This window comes from Lactuca serriola, chromosome 5, assembly GCF_051521515.1.
Source record: "Lactuca serriola cultivar US96UC23 chromosome 5, Lser_US96UC23_V15, whole genome shotgun sequence".
Classification (NCBI taxonomy): Eukaryota; Viridiplantae; Streptophyta; class Magnoliopsida; order Asterales; family Asteraceae; genus Lactuca; species Lactuca serriola.
This window is the reverse complement of record NC_136412.1, coordinates 308,555,394-308,574,307: the sequence shown is the minus strand read 5'-3', so window position 1 is coordinate 308,574,307 and position 18,914 is coordinate 308,555,394. Positions and strand designations below refer to the sequence as shown.

Sequence of the window (18,914 nt, the reverse complement as noted above, 5' to 3'; positions counted from 1 at the left end):
AATTCAGAACCACTCGTTATATAATATTTTCAAGCTTTTTATAACCATGACATTAACTTTTTCGTATTAATTTTTCCGATGTAAATATATTTATTTTAAAATAATGTATTTTATTATTTTTAATTATTTGAAATATGATATGTGATTAAAAAGTAACTGAATGTTTTATAAAATATTTTAAATAAATAAAAGTAAATTAATTTTTGAGTTGCAATATGCTCCAATAAGTAGTTAGGCAAGTATTTGGCAAACACCCCAATAAACCTTTTTGTAATTCAACCATTCCCGTTTGAACCGCAAAACACTTCCCTTTCCCCCCCCACCTTCGGCCCGGCCGCCGCCGCCGATTATAACAAAATCCAGCGATTTTTCTGTAAGAGATATTTTGGCTCCTTCAAATTCGGTAAGTTCCGTTTATTGTTTTAATTTCAGGCTCGAGTTTGAATTTCTAGTTACCGATGATTTTTATCAAAACCTTGAACCTTTTGTCAACTCCAAGATTGATATCGAACCAGAGTGACCTTCTTCGAAGGAGTTTATTTACTCTATAATGGACTCTGAGTCTCACTTTATGCCCATCTTACGCTGTATGAATTCGAGAATATCTTGTGTGGAAACGCCACCATGGAGTCATCCCTTGGAAACATGCTTATGCTTATGCAAATTGCCAAATTCTATTATTACCCGAAAATGAGATTTTGTAATTCGTGTAGATCCTTATAAACTGCTTTCTGCGCAATTGATATGAAATAGGCAACGTTGCGTGTTTATATCGGTTTCCATGTGGTTTTGTTTCCTCGCAAGCTTTTCTCTTGAATGCATAAGCTGCAACATTGATTCATTGTTATGCTGCTCTTGATTAGCCTCGTGGAGATAACTCAAGACTTCATAGAAGAAGAAGATGATGATGATGATGATGGCCAGTCATCTACAGTAGTATCAAAAAAGAAACAAAACAATGGCATTGAAAAATAAAGTGCAAAGTATTGTAGTTTCCTGGTGGAGAAAGAATCCCCTATTGTTATCGACCTCAAGGACTCTAAATACCTCTGCAACTGGTTATGATAACCAAATCCTCAAGTCTCCTCCTCTTGTTTCCCTAGATTTCCCTGATGTATGGACTTCTAGTTCTACCAATTATAATCCTCCATCGACCCACAAACTCGGTAAACAGATTATTTGATTAACTTATCCACTTGTCAAATTCAAATTTCATTCATATTTTTTTTGTGTTTATTACATCTTACAAGCTTCGTGTGACTGATATTTGAAAACAGGCAGTGATGAGAAGGAGATTGCTAGAGTGATCGATGGAAAACAAATTGCAGAGGAAATTATATCAGCAGTGGGTGTTGAGGTGAGAAGAATGAAGAAGACAATTGGTGAGGTTCCTGGATTGGGTGTGATTTTGGTAGGGGAGAGGAGGGATTCCCTAACATATGTTCGTAACAAGATGAAAGCATGTGAGGAGGCTGGATTCAAGTTTGACTTGACTCAATTTTCAGATAAGTGTAATGAAGATGAAGTTATTGATGCTATAATGAGGTTTAACACAGATCCATCTTTTCATGGTATCCTCGTGCAGCTTCCTCTTCCTCAGGTAATTCGGAAAGAAATAGCAAATTTACTTTGATTTGATTTTGGTTAGACTTGAAACTTGAAACTTGAAACAGCATCTAAACGAAGAGAAGATTTTGGGTGTGTTGAGACTGGAAAAGGATGTGGATGGTTTTCATCCAATGAACATGGGACACCTGGCGATGAGGGGAAGGGAACCGTTATTTATCCCATGCACTCCGAAGGGCTGTGTTGAGCTATTGATCAGATCAGGTGTGGAGATAATGGGAAAGAATGCTGTTGTCATTGGTAGAAGCAACATTGTAGGTTTACCCGTGTCCTTGCTGTTACAGGTGATTCTCTCTCTCATGGTATATACAGATATTATTAATTTGGAAATTTGGAAATTTTAATTATTTGTGGGGTCAGAGGCATAATGCAACTGTTAGTGTTGTTAATGAATCAACATCAAACCCTGAAGAAATAACACGAGAAGCTGACATTGTGGTGAGTGCGGTTGGAATACCTAATTTGGTGCGTGGAGACTGGATCAAACCTGGTGCTGTTGTTGTTGATGTTGGAACTCATCCTGTTGAGGTACTTATAAATTATAATACCTTAATTATATAAATACCAATTGAAAACATTTAGGCTATATTTGACAGACTAGCTGAAAACAACTGCTAACTCATAAAAAATGACGTTTGTTAAAAGCTAGCTGGGAAATGTAAATTGACATAAAACGGCGTATAGAAGAATGAGTTTTATTTATTTATTTTATTATTATTATTATTTTAATAATAAAGGGTATATTTGTAAAATTTTTAAAAAACTTAGTTTGAAAAGAATAGTGTGCAGAACAAAGCCTTAAGGTTGTTCGGAATGGAGCTGCTCACATGGAGGCCCTCTCCACGCATGAACACAGCCCCCAACCTTGGTGGGTAGGGTGTGACATGGCTACAAAGACAGAAGAAGACGTTGTATTTTATTGGTGGGTCAATTTTTCGACTGTAGATAGCATTTAATAAAAAAATTATGTTTTTTATTTTTAATTTAATTTCTCTTTATCTATACATTCATTTTACATATATTTTTCAAAACAAGACACACAAACTCTTTCAAAACACACACATTCAACAAAAAATGGATAAAGTTCAGTTTCTTCTCATCTGATGACGAGTTGGTATTGCATACACTATTGTCTGCAACACAAGACATGGTTCGTGAGAGAGGCGAAAGTTCACACGACGAGAAGAATCGTAGAAAATGGATCAACCGGGATCGAGAGGCGACAAATGAACTTTTGGTATTTGATTATTTTGCCCCTGATAGTTTATATGATCTATCGAAATTTGAAGAACGTTTTCGTATTAGTAGAAATTTATTCTTACGTATAGATAGAGATTTGGAATGTAATTATGAAATTTTCCAATTAATATGGGATGCTAGAGATAAACGTGGTTTTACTACAATACAAAAATGTATGGCCGCTCGTAGACAATTGGGATATGGCATAGCCGTAGACGCATCAAATTTCGAAAGATTATATAAACTATCAGGGGCAAAATAATTACGTACCAAAAGTTCATTTGCCGCCTCTCAATCCCGGTTGATCCATTTTCTATGTTTCTTCTCGCCATGTGAACTTTCGTCTCTCTCACGAACCATGTCTTGTGCCGCAGACAATATGCAATACCAACTTGTCATCCGATGAAGAAGAAACTCAATCGAAAAAATTATCCATTTTTTTGTTGAATATGTGTGTTTGATTTGAAAGAGTTTATGTGTTTTGTTTTGAAAAATATATGTAAAATGAATGTATATATAGAGAGAAATTAAATTAAAAATAAAAAACGTAATTTTTTTTATTAAATGCTATCAACGGTCAAAAAATTGACCCACCAATCAAATACTGCATCTTCTTACGTCTTCGTAGCCATGTCACGCCCAACCCACAAAGGCTGGGGGCGGTGTTCATGCGTGGAGACCTTTCCACTCCGGACAGCCTTATAATGGTTAAATTGGGTGTGTAGGAGGAGGGGGGTTGTGAGGAAGGAGGTTATCGGTTGATAGGAGATGTGTGCTTTGAGGAAGCATCAAGGGTAGCTTCGTCAATTACTCCTGTGCCAGGTGGAGTGGGCCCCATGACTGTTGCCATGTTGCTTTGCAATACCCTTCAGTCGGCTGCACGTAAATACAACTTTGTTTGACGAGTTGGTGTTTGGGTTCACATTTTAGGGGGCATAAGATAACAAAGTTTTATGTATGTTGTTTAATCATTGCAAAATGTATATTCCATAATGGTTTTGGTTTAAATTAGGGAAGATTAGAATTTGTTTTGGACTTTTTGATGTCTATTCAGTTCAAGACCTGTAAAGTTTTTATATATGCTTATTTAAAACGCATACAAGTCAAAAAGTCTTACATTTTCCACCAATCAAGGCAATTTTTTGGTCTATCTAATATGTATTACCTTTTGATGCCACTTATATCTATTTAGGACCACTTACTTATATCTTGCCTTTACTTTATATCTATTTAGGACCAACTGAAATAACTTTAGGTCAATCGAAGATATTTTTTTGACGTCTACCTATATCTATTTAGGTACTCTATTGAAACCAAAAGTGTTTTTAGCTCTGTTAAGATTTGTTTTAAGTATTTTATGTTATTTAAGGTCAATTTGGGAAATTAAGTTTTATATAAAATTATTTAAGAATATTTAGGGGACAGAATCAATTAAAGTCTTAATCTACAACACATGGCCTACTAAGATATACAGCCCAAATTGGCACAATTTAGGACTCAATTAAGACAAGTTAGGACCTACGAAGATCTACTTAGGTCCTACTAAGTGTATTTAAATATACTATTTAAGTCATTTTAGGTGTACTTAGATTTATTATAGGCCTACTTATATTTATTTAAAAATTATTAAGGCCTATTTATGTATTATCTAAAACCTTTAAAGTACATTTGTGTCCAGTTATCAAAAAAATTTCCCACGGTTAAACTTTTTAATATAATTTTTTTAAACAAACTAATTCTTTTTAACCTGTCTAAAATGTTATATAAGACCTTATCTAACCATATTCACGTCTATTTGGATATATTTATGAAAATAAAATTAGTTAAAAGTACTTTAAGAAGTATTAAGGTGAATTAGTACCAAATATGTTGTTTAAAACATGTGCACAATCCCTTTATGGTTTTTACAGATACAACTTGTTAAATTGCAAGATACATAATTACATATATACACCTTGCATTAATTGCACATTTCTTCATCTATTGATTCCACAACTGGTGCTATACAGTCCACCTTGTATCGAAGGGCCTGTTTGTTTAAAGAATTAAAGTCACCTATTTTATTCTTACTATTTATTTAAGTAAAATTTCAATCAATCGTAAATTATGAAACACCAACCTTTTTGAAGAACGTTGAAAAAGAATTATCCCAAATCAGTGTATACTTGCCACCCATGATTGTACAAAAGTTACCCTGCAACATAATTCATCAAACCCTTCCATTTCATTTCCAATGCTATTTATTAAAATGCTATTTATCTTTTCAAAAAAAAAAAAGTTACTTACTTGGTCAGACTCATACCGCCTATAAGGCAAGATTAGCTATATAAAATGAAACACATTAAAAAACCAATTAATAAAAAAAATACACGTGAGAAAATATAATAAAAAAAAAAATTAGAAGTGTTAATATGTGCATGGCTTAACTTACTGTTTTTTGTCCCGAAGAATTTGTGTACTCTATGCTGAATCCAATATTCTGTGCAACATTTCACATATCAACATCTGAGTAATTTCATTGCTTACTTACAATGGAAAAAGGACTTATAAAAATTATTTAGTTATTTTCAACTAAAAAAAAGTTGAAAATATATAGTAGATATGTACCATGCTGATTCTCCCTTGTGCTATGGAGAAATCCCAAGCAATGTATGAATTTACTGATTCCACATCCAATGAAACCTAAACGGAAAAAGAATGTAATTTAAGCGATAAAGTTTTAAATACAATGATAATATAATGTCAAATAGAAAAAAAAAAAAAAAAAAAAGGAAACATTTGATATTGGGTAAAGAAATACCTCAAAAGTTGTCCCTGCGAGGACACTTGTTTCTCTATAGTCATCATTTTTACTACAAAAAAAAATCATAATATAAAGATAATAAATCATTTCAATAATTCAAAATACAAGGTATATAAAGGACGATTTAAGTTTTAACACTTACGTTGCTTCTATTGCACCAGCTTCCTCAGCCGTAACAAAGAAAGGAGAATTTGCAAAAACTTCCCTATAAAAACATATACAAGACACTTTTCATCATGTACAAACCAATACCAATATGCCATGTGTCCTTCAATCAACACAAACAAATAAGTAAGAATAGAGAATTATTATTCATTACCCAATGAAACTCAAGAATCTTTCCAACTCAGACGTATAGACATTAATCGCTTCTTCTAACATAGATATTTGATGCTTCTCCCTGGTTATTATTATAATTTGTAAATGAAAATCAAATCACTTGTTGTATAACTTAAAAACTAATAAATAAAAAGAATGATGAAGCTCACAATTTAATATCTTGAAAGCGTAACCATGACAAAGAAATGAAAAGGCGAATATTAAGCACCAAATTTGTAAGGGCATACATAGGGGGCCCATACCGATACCTCTGTTCCTCCATTGGCCTAAATATGTAACAATTTAGCAACTCAAGACCAGATTTTTATAATTTTTTTTTTAAAAAAAATATTTTTATAGAAAAGATTAAGAAATACATATATACCCTTGATCATCATTTATCTGCTTTACAAAATCCAGTAGAACCTGTGGCACACCTACTAAGTATTTCACAACCGTCTTATACACACCTGCAGCTGAACCCAGTTGAGCTAATTGTCTTCTCCTGGACACAAATATTTTTATTATATAATAATAATAATAATAATAATAATAATAATAATAATAATAATAATTACCTTTCCATTTGTTGATGCCATAGGAGAGCATATTTATCGCGTATGGATCCACCAGATGTTACAATTGCATCTACTTGAGCTTTTTTATTCCTCTCAGAGCGCTCTCTTTGTTGTCTAATTAGTGCACCTCGAAAGTCTTGGGGCATATATGTCATAACTGTTGCCATTTATTTTTATAAAAAAAAAAAAGAGAGACACATCAAGATTTGAATATCACCCCATAATTGGAAAACAAAAAAGGCTCTGAGAATACTAACCTGTGTTGAACACATTTTCAGAACTCTTGGATTGAAAGGATTCCAAAACCTTCAATATACCTTCACATTTATCTTTAAGCTTTTTAAGAAGATGACCAAGCTCAACATCTTCGGGTGTGGACTGATCTTGAAGCTGATTTTTAAACAAACAGGAAAACTCTTTTGCTAAATGGAACTAAATTTAAGATGTAGTTAACAAGAATTTAAAAAACTTTGATTCTCACAGATTTTGGCCAATGAGAGCGTTCTAGCAAGAAAATGATTTCTTCAATCTGCTCTCGATTTTTCCACATATTCTCATCAATTTTATGTGGTGGCTGCATCTCCACTTCTTTTAGCAACAATCTTTCTCCTGAAGTCAATGGACATTAGGGTTTTATGCACAAGCAAAAGGGGCACAAAGCCTAAATAGTACTTATAGCATCTCAAGAAAAAAAAATCCTAATTGATCTTCTAACAAGAGACATACCCTTGTTGATCTTCTATCAAAAGCCATTTTACAGTATTACGAGTAAGGAATTGTGAAATTACATGACAGAAAACGAAAAAAAGCGAGGGAAATAAATAATCGAACCTTCTGGAAGCGGAAGGGAAATCTTCCGCAGATGATCGGAACAGGTGTGAAGCTGTTGGGAAAGGCGGGAAACGTCGTCGGAAATGGAAGGAAATTGGTGTTTATCATAGTAAGAAGAAAGAAAAGCTCTGGTTATGGGAAGAATACCACCTTTGGAAGGCATTCTAATTGATAATCGATTGATCACTCAGATCAGGCTCTGCTCTGTATATAACTAACTAGTGCTGCTGCATTGATTCACTTTGTAGTATGCAAAATTCATCGATCTTCTTCTTCATCCGGAAAGGTATAATTATTTGTTGGGGACTATAAAGTAATGAAATTTGAGGATAGAGAAAAGAGAATATCCTGAGTTTAGAAGAAGATCCTTGCTTGGTGGCGGTGGGTGACGAAGGAAGAAAAGGAACCACCAACTTTACCGTTACGATTCGGTGTTTCCATTCATTTATGTTTCTTTCGAAGTTGGTTAACTCAATCACCATTTATTTTCAAAATTTCACTTTTTCCGTTTTATTAAATATTATTAGTACAAACTACAAACTAAACGTCCAAAATACAAAATAATGTTCCTTCAAAATTTATTGTTTGTTAACGATCAATCATACAAGCATTATATTTCTAGTAATATTTTTTCTATAATTTAATTTTCTAAAACATAAACCATTGTATGTAGAGAAAAAGTGTAAGCGTACGAAAGCAACTATTTGTTTTTATTTTTTTTTTAAAACACTATCCTCATGATAAATTGAAATCATCTTATGGTAAATTTAATATTGTTGGGATTATTACATGGCATTTGAAGCGGAAAAAAAAAAGATAAAAAATACAAAATCAATAAATAAACTGGATAATAATGACTTATGTATTTTTAAAAAACAAGAAAATTTGTAAGGTATATGATTTGAAGCATCGCCTAGTAGGGTTTTGTTGAAGTTTTTTCATTAAATCAATGTAAAAGAAAAACTTGTTATAGTAAAGTTTTTTCAATTCGTTTTTATATGGGCGTTGTATAAGTTATATCTATAATTAGTGAATTAAATTGAGCACAATTTTAAAATAAGTTTAAATAAAAAAGTATATCCAACAGTTAATATTTACACATATCATAGTGAAACTTACATTAATCGATTCAATTCAAAATGATCAATTGGATTGGATATCTAATTACAATTGGATTGGATTGTTTTCAAAATTTCAAAATCAACTTGATTATATTGGTTATTGGATAGGCCTGAAAATCGAATAGATAATTGAAGCAATCCAATTATATTTTATATATGTCCCTTTTAAAGTTCAAAATATCATATTTGTCCAACTTAATTTTTTAATATTATATTTACTCTTCATAAATCTTCAAAATATCATATTTACCCAAATCCTTTTTTATAATGTTTTTAATATTTTATAATCATTTTTATAATTTAAAATTACTATAATAATTAAAAATTTTAACGATATTATCCTTACGTCTATGATAATGGAATGTGAACTTCTAAATTGTTGGAATGTCGTCCTCTTGACAAACAAAAATATTCATCTTCAACCCTCTCTATGGAATGTATATTTTGATTGTTTAGGTTTTGTTTTGTTTTTTTTTTTTTTTTTTTTTTTTTTTTTTTTTTTTGTTGATTATGTTGTAGATGAAGGATATTTTAGATACTACCATTGATATTTTGATGTTTAAAAAGTGCATATACGATATTTTGATATTTAAGAAGAGCATATATGATATTTTGATGTTTAAAAAGGACATATGATATTTTGAAATTTTATGAATGGTAAATATGATATTTAGAAAATTTATGAAGGATAAATATGATATTTAGAAATTAAATTTAGTAAATATGATATTTTGATGTTTAAGAAGGGCATATATCCCGTATAGAATTCAATAAGTGATAAAAGCGTTTATATTGGGCTTTTATATTCAATTTTCAGACTCTCTACAGCTCTCAAGTCTCAAGTAACCTAACGACTAACGAAAAGAGAAGCCTCTTGCCGCCATTCCTGATCAATCTTCCCCTCCTGCTTCTATTCCCACCGGTAACTTACGTATGTTTTTTCTTCGACAATTTTTCATATATCCATGAATCGTATGTTTGATTTTGCTCTTGACTCTGTATGTGTGATTTTGGTTCTCGTCCTCTATTGTGATCATCCATACGATGACCCATTAAGCATTATTGCTTTATTTAATTACCCATTAAGCATTCCGGTCTGGACCATTTTGCCCCTGGGTTTCTACACAACTGTTGGAGCTTAGTTAGCCTCTTGATCAACCGGGCTCTCCCCATCTCAATATAAATTGATAAACACAGGCCACATAATGACCATTTTGCCCTTGGAGTTTCTTTTGTCCCACTGTAGGTTTGATATATAAGCGCACTTTAGGAGTTGTAATATATGATTCTTATGAATAACTATTATTCAATTCGTATTAGTTTGTCTCTTATTATTATTATTCCTTTGTTTAATTATTATCAGCCAACATCAATGTACCTGATCTCACCGAACAATACCAGTGCTTAATCAAGCAGAAAAGAGTTCCAAACAAAGCTCTCAAGTGAAACGTAAGAAAAGAGAGTCGTCTGGAGTTATGAAGCTTCTGGAGTTTCTAACTCAACAAATTGCTACTCAAAAACGTGTTTTAGAAATATTAGAGTCAGATTTCTCTTCTATCAGCCAAAGCCATGATTTTGGTATAAATGCAGCTGTAAATCTGATTAACCGAATGGTGGATGATGAAATAATGACACAAGGGAGCGAGTTGTGGTGCTTTGCAATGTGTTTATTTGAAGATGCAGTGAAGAGGGAATTATTTATAAGTCTTCCAGATGATGATGGCAGATTGGCATGGCTGAAGTATAAGAAAGACGTTGGCAAATAAATTTACTTGTTTAAATTTCATTACGATCAGATTAAATTAGTTTTGTTTGTTTATTTTCATCTGGATACTTGTTTAGTTGATTTATTTCAATTTTTAATGCTACATCTATGATTTATTATGCCTTGTGTTTTAATGAATTATAAATTTAATAATATTCCTACATATTTTATGCTTATAACAACCAACTTTAATAGGTACAAACACTTAAATGTATATTGAAAGAAAGAAAAGGAAAATAAAACTTTATTTTTTACAGTTAATATTGAATTCATGCTCTACAATTGGCATTGCTTTTGAATACTTTTATAAGTATATATACAAGGTACCTTGTAAGACATCAACTCAAATAGGAGTGGTTCGGATGAAGGAAATTTTAAATGAAAATCCAATTGGAAGTGTTAATGCATTTAGAATGCATCCAAGTGTGTTCATGAAGCTCACTCAAGAACCTGAATTAAAATGGATTAAAGTCAAGTGATAACATGTTAACTGTTGAAAAGTTAGGGATATTAATTCATATACACACTTGCAATAGGTTTGTCTAATAGAGATGTTGGGGAGCAATTTCAACGATGTTTTAGAGGCAATAACTTATCGAGACAAAATTTTCAACGATATAGCACGTGATATTATATGACTAAAAATCCAACCTTTTAATTTATAGCATTGCAAATCAAAAATGATAAAAGATATATGTCATATTTTAAGGTATTATATTTCTATGTTTCTTTTAATTTGTTTAATAGCATAAGTCATTCTTATTACTTGTTATTATTATATTTTTTAAATTGAATTTTAGGATTGCAATGGATGTATCAATGGTACACACATAGCCGTATGTATCCCTGAAACTCAACAGTTACGGTATATCGGTAGAAAAGGGATACCAACATTTAATGTAATTGCAACTTGTGATTTTGACGTGTGTTTTACCTTTGCATCTATTAGATGAGAGGGGTCTACACATAACACACGTGTTTTCCTTCATGCGATTAACACACCATCAATGAATTTCCTAAAACCACGTGAAGGTAAATTGTCATTATTATCTTTATTATTTGCCTAATATGATATAAATAACTTTATTATTATTTTTTTGTTCACCAATTTAACAAGTAAATATTATTTGGTAGATAAAGGTTATCCACATAGAAATGGATATATTGTTCCATATTTCAAGACAAGATACCATCAATATTAATTTAAAAACGACCCTCCAAATAATATGCCAGAAGCTTTCAATTGTTCTTATTATTGAATGGTCATTTGGAATCCTGAGAGTCGATGGAAAATACTCCATCGAATGCCTAAATTTAGTGTGCAAACTCAAATTGACGTTATTATAGATATGTGTGTCCTGCATAACTACACTCATCGTAACTCTCAGCAAGCAACAGTTTTTTATTTCATTGAACTATATCTAGATTGCATACCACATGATGAACCCATGACGTTATTATAGATATGTGTGTCCTGCATAACTACACTCAATAATTTTTACGTTGCAATATGACTATTGAAAATTATAGTTTAGACAACCATTTTTTTTATTTATTATGTTTTACGGTTATATTTGAAAAGTTTCCAATTATTTTTATAAATATTCTAATTATTTTCAGCTAGTTTTATCAAAATTGTTTGAATTGACTGAGTTCTAAGTGATTGTGGCATGATTTAACGATAACATACTTACCAAACATCAAACATATATCAAATAATGATGAACTTAATACTTCATTCAAGAACACAAATCAATACCATTGAAGTATTTAAGAAGTAGTAACACAGTTGCAAAAATAACAATAAAATATAAGCTAGATAGGGAGTTTCCCAATAAAAAATGCTCATTCTCTGCAAAAACAAGTACAGTCTCATTATTATCTATACTTATACTTTGAATAAATATATGAGAATTAATCTAGAAAACATGAGCAAATGTTCTGTGTCACATGTACAAGTTTTGAATCTGAATGTCAGGGAGAAGCGCAAGTGGTGCAGTTGCAGGTTTTGGGGACGAAAGCACACACACCGAAGGGCTTGTTAGGAAGCTGACAGTCTATGCCAAAACAGCACGGCATGTTTGTGCAGGTGGTTGGATCGGAGGCCATCACACAACACCTGCACATCAAACATACCTGAAACGGCCCAAGCATCCTCCGGCCACCCTCCAACACCCTGTAACTGTAGTCATCCACCGGCACTGGCACTGGCACTACTACATGATGTTCAATCTCCGATGAATGGCCATGGGTTTTGCAGATGATCGGAAGAAGCAGCAAGAAGAGGATGCTGTATCTGGCCATGGCTCCGATTTCCGTTAATTCACACTTGAAACTTAGAGAGTGAGAAAGAGAGAAATAGAGTATGAATGAGTTTTTAAAAAAAATAAATAAATAATTATATGTGGTTTAGAAAGGTCGAGGAAAGAGGGTGATGAGGGAATCTTGATGGCAATAGCAGTCTCACTGTAACCCAAGATGTAGTTTGCCTGGCCTAGATGATGCAATGTTTGTTTTGTATCGCATCATGCATGTTAATTAGAGCATCATAATTCATAATGCATAACCTTTTTTATTTTACTTTCACATTTTCCGAAAACTTTTTTGCAACAAAAATTAACTTACATAACTCTACTGGTACTTAAAAACCTTTTTATATGTTTTTTTTAATAATTATTAAACATTTGAATTCGTTTATTTGAAATATTTTATTAGATCGCCCATGGTTATTGGCCTCTTCTAAAGTTTAATTGTTTTACCCCCATCAAATTCTCACCAACTTTAAATAATTAAACCTATTATTATAAACCATCAACAATCTTTCAAAAGTTTTTTAAGTAACTAATTTATCTTCATTTTTGAGAAATATTTTATAAAATTTTCTCATTTAATTTTTTATTTTTAAACTTTTCATCTTTTTGAAATATTTTATAAAACTCTCATTTACCTTTTTATTTTTGAATGTCTTTCATCATTGTGAAATGTTTTAATTATAAAATTTTCTCATTTAAACGCCTGACATAATTATAAATAGAAATGTTAGTTGATAATAAAATTTAATTAAAAAAAATATTGTGATATGGGTATTAAAAAGATAACCATGTCGAAATTTCAAAAGTTTAGAAAATATTGAAATTATTATGTATATAATTATCAAAATATAGAAAGGGCAAAAGTATTAATGTTCATACAAAAATGACTATTAAACTTGTGAATTTATTTTTTTATAACCAACTTTGGAGTCATTTGCAATAATGGCCATCGTATCCGAAATTTCATTTTAAACTAACTTTATGTTACATTAAAATTATTCTTTATAACAAAAAAAACTGTATTTTTCACATTCATGTTTTAGATTTTAGACTACGCATTTTGGGAAAAAAACTGTATTTTTCATTTTTCATATTCATGTTTTAGATTTCAGACTACGCATTTTGGGAATTTCAAAAAGAATATTAAAAAAAAACTTTTTCAGAAATTTCAAGGCCATGTCCGAAATTTTAACCAAAAGTTAAAGAAACAACTAAAACAAAGTATCTTACCATACAAATGCACAGGGAAATGTCATTTTGTGAAACTAAACATTTTAGGTTCCAAGGTAATGAAATTTTTTAAAATTGTTTCATGCAAATGAGAAAATTGAATATTATCCGGCCAAATCGAAAATGCCCGTTTCGGATTTGATCCTCATTTCCCTATCTCTTCCATAATAATAATATTAGTCACTTTGTAAGTATCCCAAACAAAAAAAGTTAAATATAATTAGATGAATAAATGAAATATCACTTAACAAATGCTTTAATTGTACAAAACATAATACCCAAACAAAAACTGTTTAGTATAAAATTGACCAAATAAACTACCCTCTTCGTTAGAAGTTAAAAACCATTTCACCGGATAAATAACCCCCCACTAAGTCCTCCATTGTCGATCACGTTGTCACTAGAAACAATTACTCCAACTTTCATCTCTATTCATTTTGTATTCATCCTCATCGACATGTCAAACATCAATACTTTCCAAAGACTCTTTTCTGTGAACCAAACACATAACAACATGTCTTAACAAGAAAATTTTAAAAAAATAAATAAAACCGCAAGTACACGATTTCACCATTTTTCACACAATCATTTTCACACACACACACAAACATAACAAAAATCTCAAAAACAAAACCTACATCATACCATCACCATGACACCATGTACAACCATCATCGTCTCAAGTACCAACGACTTGAAAACAAACAAACACCACAGCAAATAAAATTTACAAACTACTCTTCCAGTAACAACACAACACAACACATATTTATAATAATATAAATAATACGTCTTTCATATTCATCTGACCCGACAAGCAGGGGGTTGACCCGGGGAACAATTCGGGTTAGCGGATCGACACCCAGCACCCGCTCCAACAGTTTGAACAAACTTATGATGCATCTGGTAGTTTCCAGTAACAAGATGATGACGCCCAATTATAGGAGATATGGAAGAAGAGACTACTTCATTTGAACAGCTGCTACTACTACTGGTTTGTAAAGGCTCCAAGGTTTCCACCACATCGCTCATTAATGGTCTTGCTTTTGGGTTTTGGCTTAAACAGTAGTAGGCTAAACTGCATGCTTTTTGTGCTCCTCTGACTGAATATTGACTTTCCAGCCTTGGGTCAATGATTTGTAGGAGTTTTCTTTTGTCGTTTAGCTTTGGTCTTGCCCAGTCAACCAAGCTTTGTTCTTTACTTGGTCTTGTTTTGTCAACCGACTTTTTTCCTGTTAAAAGTTCTAGAAGCACAACTCCAAAGCTGTACACATCACTCCTAGCTGTCAGATGTCCTATCATATAATCATCACAAATTTTTAAGATTTCAAAAATATATAATAATAATAATAATAATAACAATAATGAAATTATAAGTTAAAATACCAGTCATGACATATTCAGGAGCAGCGTAGCCATAGGTACCCATGACTCTGGTTGATACATGGGTTTCGTCTCCTTGTGGACCCGCTTTTGCAAGCCCAAAATCGGATAGTTTAGCTGTGTAATCCTGTTTATTTGTTTATTAATTTACATTTACACATATTGATAAAAATATTTAAGAAAGAGAAGAGAAGAGAAGAGGAGTTACTGAGTCTAATAAAATGTTGGAAGTCTTGAAGTCTCGATAGATTACAGGTCGTTCAGCATTGTGAAGGAAGGCTAAACCTTTTGCTGCCCCAAGAGCAATCATCATTCTTGTTGGCCATGATAATGGCGCACTTGTTTCTGAGGATTTCAATCGGGAAGGGTAAAATAGTCATTTATAATTTAGTTTATGTATAGTCGTTTGTTCTTTAGCCCACTCACTAAGAGCTATCAAGAACCCTATTTCCTTAAAGATATTTACAATAATGCAACTAGATAGATCAGTATTAGCTTTACATGTTTGTGATCAGAGTACAGACATGACAAAATGATAAAGCACAATTAAACTGTTAAAAGGGCAAGAAAGACGGAACAAATCAGATGTAATCAACAATTTTGCCCTAGGTGCTAAAACATAATGAAGGGATGCAACCCATACATCCCCCTCCCTATCACTCTTAAGAGTTCTAATACAGTAACCAAGAAAGACATGTTATGATCATTGTTGGTATTACAGCTAGCAGGGATGCAGATGCCATGTATTTGTTATGCAGTAATGAAGTTAAGAAAAAGGGGGTTTTGACATAAAAAAAAGATATATAATGAAGGGAGTTACATACTTCGAAAGAGGTGATTCTCAAGGCTTCCTCGAAACATGAACTCATAAACAAGCAATCTGTGGTCATCTTCACAGCAATACCCAATCAATTTCACCAAATTGGGATGTCTGAGCTGACCAAGGAAATTAACTTCAGTCTGCAACACGAAAACACCATTACACATATTGATTAGAATGGCATAAGGAAGATAAAGCAAAACAAAGAGCTTATTGTTGCAAGGACAGAGAACTAGAGGAGCTTACAAGCCATTCTCTGTGGCCTTGAAGACCTTCCTTGTTGAGAACCTTAACAGCAACAGGAAGAGATTTGAGACCAACCCTAACATTCTCGTCAATATAGCCCTTGTAAACAGTCCCAAAACCTCCTTCGCCAAGAATGTAATCGGACCTAAAGCTCTTGGTGATGGTTTCAAGCTCAAACAGCGTGAAGGCAATGACATGAGTATATAAGAGCGAGTTATTTCTTAAATCCTCAATAACGTTCAGATTGTTACGAGGTGTGGAAGGATCGCTCAGATCCGAAATTGACCGACTATGCTTCTTATCCAAACCCTGATGTTTACCAGATATCACCTGTAGCTGCTTAACTGTTCCATTTTTAATTCCAACATATGTTAGTTGTAATTATAGAAAAATGCACATTGACTTGAAAACGAAGCAACAAAATGCACAATAATTTCAATTTTACGCCAACAATGAAAAGGCGACCTAGATCTGGAAGTAATACTGAAAAGTAACACAAGTCATCAAAAAGTAAAAGAAACCTTGATGATGAGCATCTGAAACGACAGCAGCTTCTTCGCGAGTACCGCAATTACCCATATTGTGCGAATGTAGCAACAGCAGTAGACGTGGATGAATATATGGCTGATCGTATCGTGCAGTATCTCATTCTTCGCCCGGACCTCCCCCTCCTCCTCCTCCTCCTCCTCGCCGCCACCGCCGCCGCCCAACCTCCGTCCTTGTGCTTGGGTTTCAGCAGATGTTAATTTGCTGGTGTGATTCCCGAAATGCAACACGCTGTCGGTCAGTCTCAGTCGCCTCTCTGACTCCAAACTCACTCGCTTCCACCTCTTTCCTTCGTTATCATCGTCAAATTACATCTACACCCCCCTTTCCTTTTCCTTTCCCGAGTAAAAAGATTTTATATAGATATTGTTGTTTTTTTTTTTAATTAGAACAAAAAAACATAAGAAAAATAATAATACGTCACTCCTTTTAGATTTTAAAAGGTTAGTAAGATTTTTTTTTTTAAGAAAACATTAGATGTTTTTATTTTATCTGTTTAACCATCTAAATTGCACATAATGTCCCATCTTTATTCTAAAAATCAATTATATATATATATTTTTTAAAATTATTATGTCCATTATGCTTTTATGTTTTTTGAACTTATTTTTATCGAAAAAAATAATATATCAAAATTATAATTTTTTTATTTTCTATAAAAAAAAATCTATATCAATGCGTATCGATGTCAAACAACAAAAATCCGGGTTTCTTTTGAAAAATCATTCGTTTTGGTTATTGCCAAATGTAAAACCCCAAAAAATAGTATATTAGTATTTGACATCTTGATTGAATATTCTTTTTGGTAGGTTTGAGCATCTTGACCTAATTTCTTGAATCGAATTGGTATCATATTATATACACTGGTTCAGAATTTGCTTTTACAAATACTCCTACAAAACCAGACCTTTCTATTCGGTGCCGATTTGGAACCAATATCATCCCTAAGTTCAAACTAAACTTACTTTTTCAAATCGAACCGGCACCAACCCTATAGTGGTTCGGTATTTGGTCCTAGAAATGTCCCTAAAAATTGGTACCCCTGTTAACGCGCCGTCATAAACATATTAAGCAAATAAAATTTCACTGTTGGTTATACTAATAATATAGCACAGTAAAGCAAGGTCAAATCCTCAGGGATACAACCTAACTGTCAATGTCTTTTTGCATCAGGCACATTCTAGTCAAGAAACAGAAAATATAAAAAATGGTTTTTTGAATTAAACTAAAAACTAAAAATTGCAGTGAAAATAAACTAAAAGAAAATCAATAATAAAAACGGTTTCAGCTATGTTGCGACTTTCCTAATTATGCAATCAGTTCAGATCGGGTTATTCAGAATGTGTTCTATCTAAGCTGGTACCGAGAAAAACTAACAAACTCTAGTATAATCTATTTTACCTAATTAGTTAACCAAAACAAGCTCTTTGAATTAACCCCAACTTTTTATTTTTCAATTAAACAAGCTCTTAATTAAATCAAAAAAACAGTTTTATAATCTGTGTAAAATTCCCAACAATACCCAATACTTCTCACAAGATCGAAAACGTAAAGATATGATTTTTACAGTTTATATCAGAGTTAAATTTCAAATACTGAACCAATCTGATACTTGTTACTTATTATTAGTTGACAAGAACAATTATGGATTCTATTAACTAATTAACTGGAATGATAAAACCCTAGTTAGGTGATCAGACTAATATGAATTAAAAATTAAACATTCATTAAGCTCAAATGTAACATTCCGAAAATCATAGAAATTTAAATCTTTCAAAACAACCCATTAACCATAAAATGTTTACAAAACCATTATTTCATAAGTATAATCATAATCAGAGTATCTCAACATCCAATATCATAAAAAAACAGGAAGTTGTGCAAAATCACGTCTTCGTTTTCCCATGATCCTCCGAAGTACTTGAACAATAAACTAAAAATGTAATCCATACCATCATAAAACATAACAAACAAGAACATGCAAATATGAGCCTTCAGCCTGACTGGACCGCCTCGTAGGGCCTACAGCCTATTTGGATGATTCTTTGGGACTTCGACATGACTGGACCGCCTCGCAGGGCCTACAGCCTATCCAG

At 32.4% G+C, this 18,914-nt stretch overlaps 3 protein-coding genes and 1 long non-coding RNA gene across 6 annotated transcripts; 2 read left to right on the top strand and 2 right to left on the bottom strand.

Moving 5' to 3' along the window:
* The first annotated feature begins 244 nt into the window (after positions 1-244).
* On the top strand, positions 245-3,994 carry LOC145054889 (bifunctional protein FolD 1, mitochondrial-like). Of its 3 annotated transcripts, none has more exons than XM_079003153.1 (6): positions 245-403; positions 864-1,166; positions 1,278-1,600; positions 1,692-1,910; positions 1,987-2,154; positions 3,591-3,994. In XM_079003153.1, the coding sequence occupies exons 2-6, from the start codon at positions 959-961 to the stop codon at positions 3,765-3,767; spliced, it is 1,095 nt and encodes a 364-aa protein (XP_078859279.1). In that variant the 5' UTR covers positions 245-403; positions 864-958; the 3' UTR covers positions 3,768-3,994. The 3 variants fall into 3 exon arrangements, with proteins under 3 accessions (XP_078859279.1, XP_078859277.1, XP_078859278.1); XM_079003151.1 differs by having other exon boundaries at positions 1,674-1,910; XM_079003152.1 differs by lacking the exon at positions 3,591-3,994 and adding an exon at positions 2,409-2,630 and having other exon boundaries at positions 1,674-1,910.
* A 675-nt stretch (positions 3,995-4,669) lies between these two features.
* Positions 4,670-7,833, bottom strand: LOC145054888 (uncharacterized). Its single transcript, XM_079003150.1, has 14 exons — positions 7,396-7,833; positions 7,046-7,173; positions 6,822-6,954; positions 6,565-6,721; positions 6,372-6,491; positions 6,157-6,273; positions 5,988-6,068; positions 5,811-5,873; positions 5,666-5,717; positions 5,473-5,547; positions 5,297-5,344; positions 5,152-5,187; positions 4,985-5,059; positions 4,670-4,894 (listed from the first exon to the last, which is right to left on the bottom strand). Exons 1-14 carry the CDS (start codon positions 7,556-7,558, stop codon positions 4,826-4,828), a joined length of 1,317 nt encoding a protein of 438 aa, XP_078859276.1. The 5' UTR covers positions 7,559-7,833; the 3' UTR covers positions 4,670-4,825.
* A 1,477-nt stretch (positions 7,834-9,310) lies between these two features.
* On the top strand, positions 9,311-10,400 carry LOC145051791 (uncharacterized). Its single transcript, XR_013683827.1, has 2 exons — positions 9,311-9,447; positions 9,880-10,400. It is a non-coding gene; the product is annotated as an uncharacterized LOC145051791 (long non-coding RNA).
* Positions 10,401-14,442: 4,042 nt separating this feature from the next.
* On the bottom strand, positions 14,443-17,142 carry LOC145054887 (Protein kinase superfamily protein). The gene is made up of 6 exons (XM_079003148.1): positions 16,794-17,142; positions 16,273-16,616; positions 16,031-16,166; positions 15,415-15,551; positions 15,210-15,333; positions 14,443-15,118 (listed from the first exon to the last, which is right to left on the bottom strand). The coding sequence occupies exons 1-6, from the start codon at positions 16,849-16,851 to the stop codon at positions 14,625-14,627; spliced, it is 1,293 nt and encodes a 430-aa protein (XP_078859274.1). The 5' UTR covers positions 16,852-17,142; the 3' UTR covers positions 14,443-14,624.
* Positions 17,143-18,914: the final 1,772 nt, after the last annotated feature.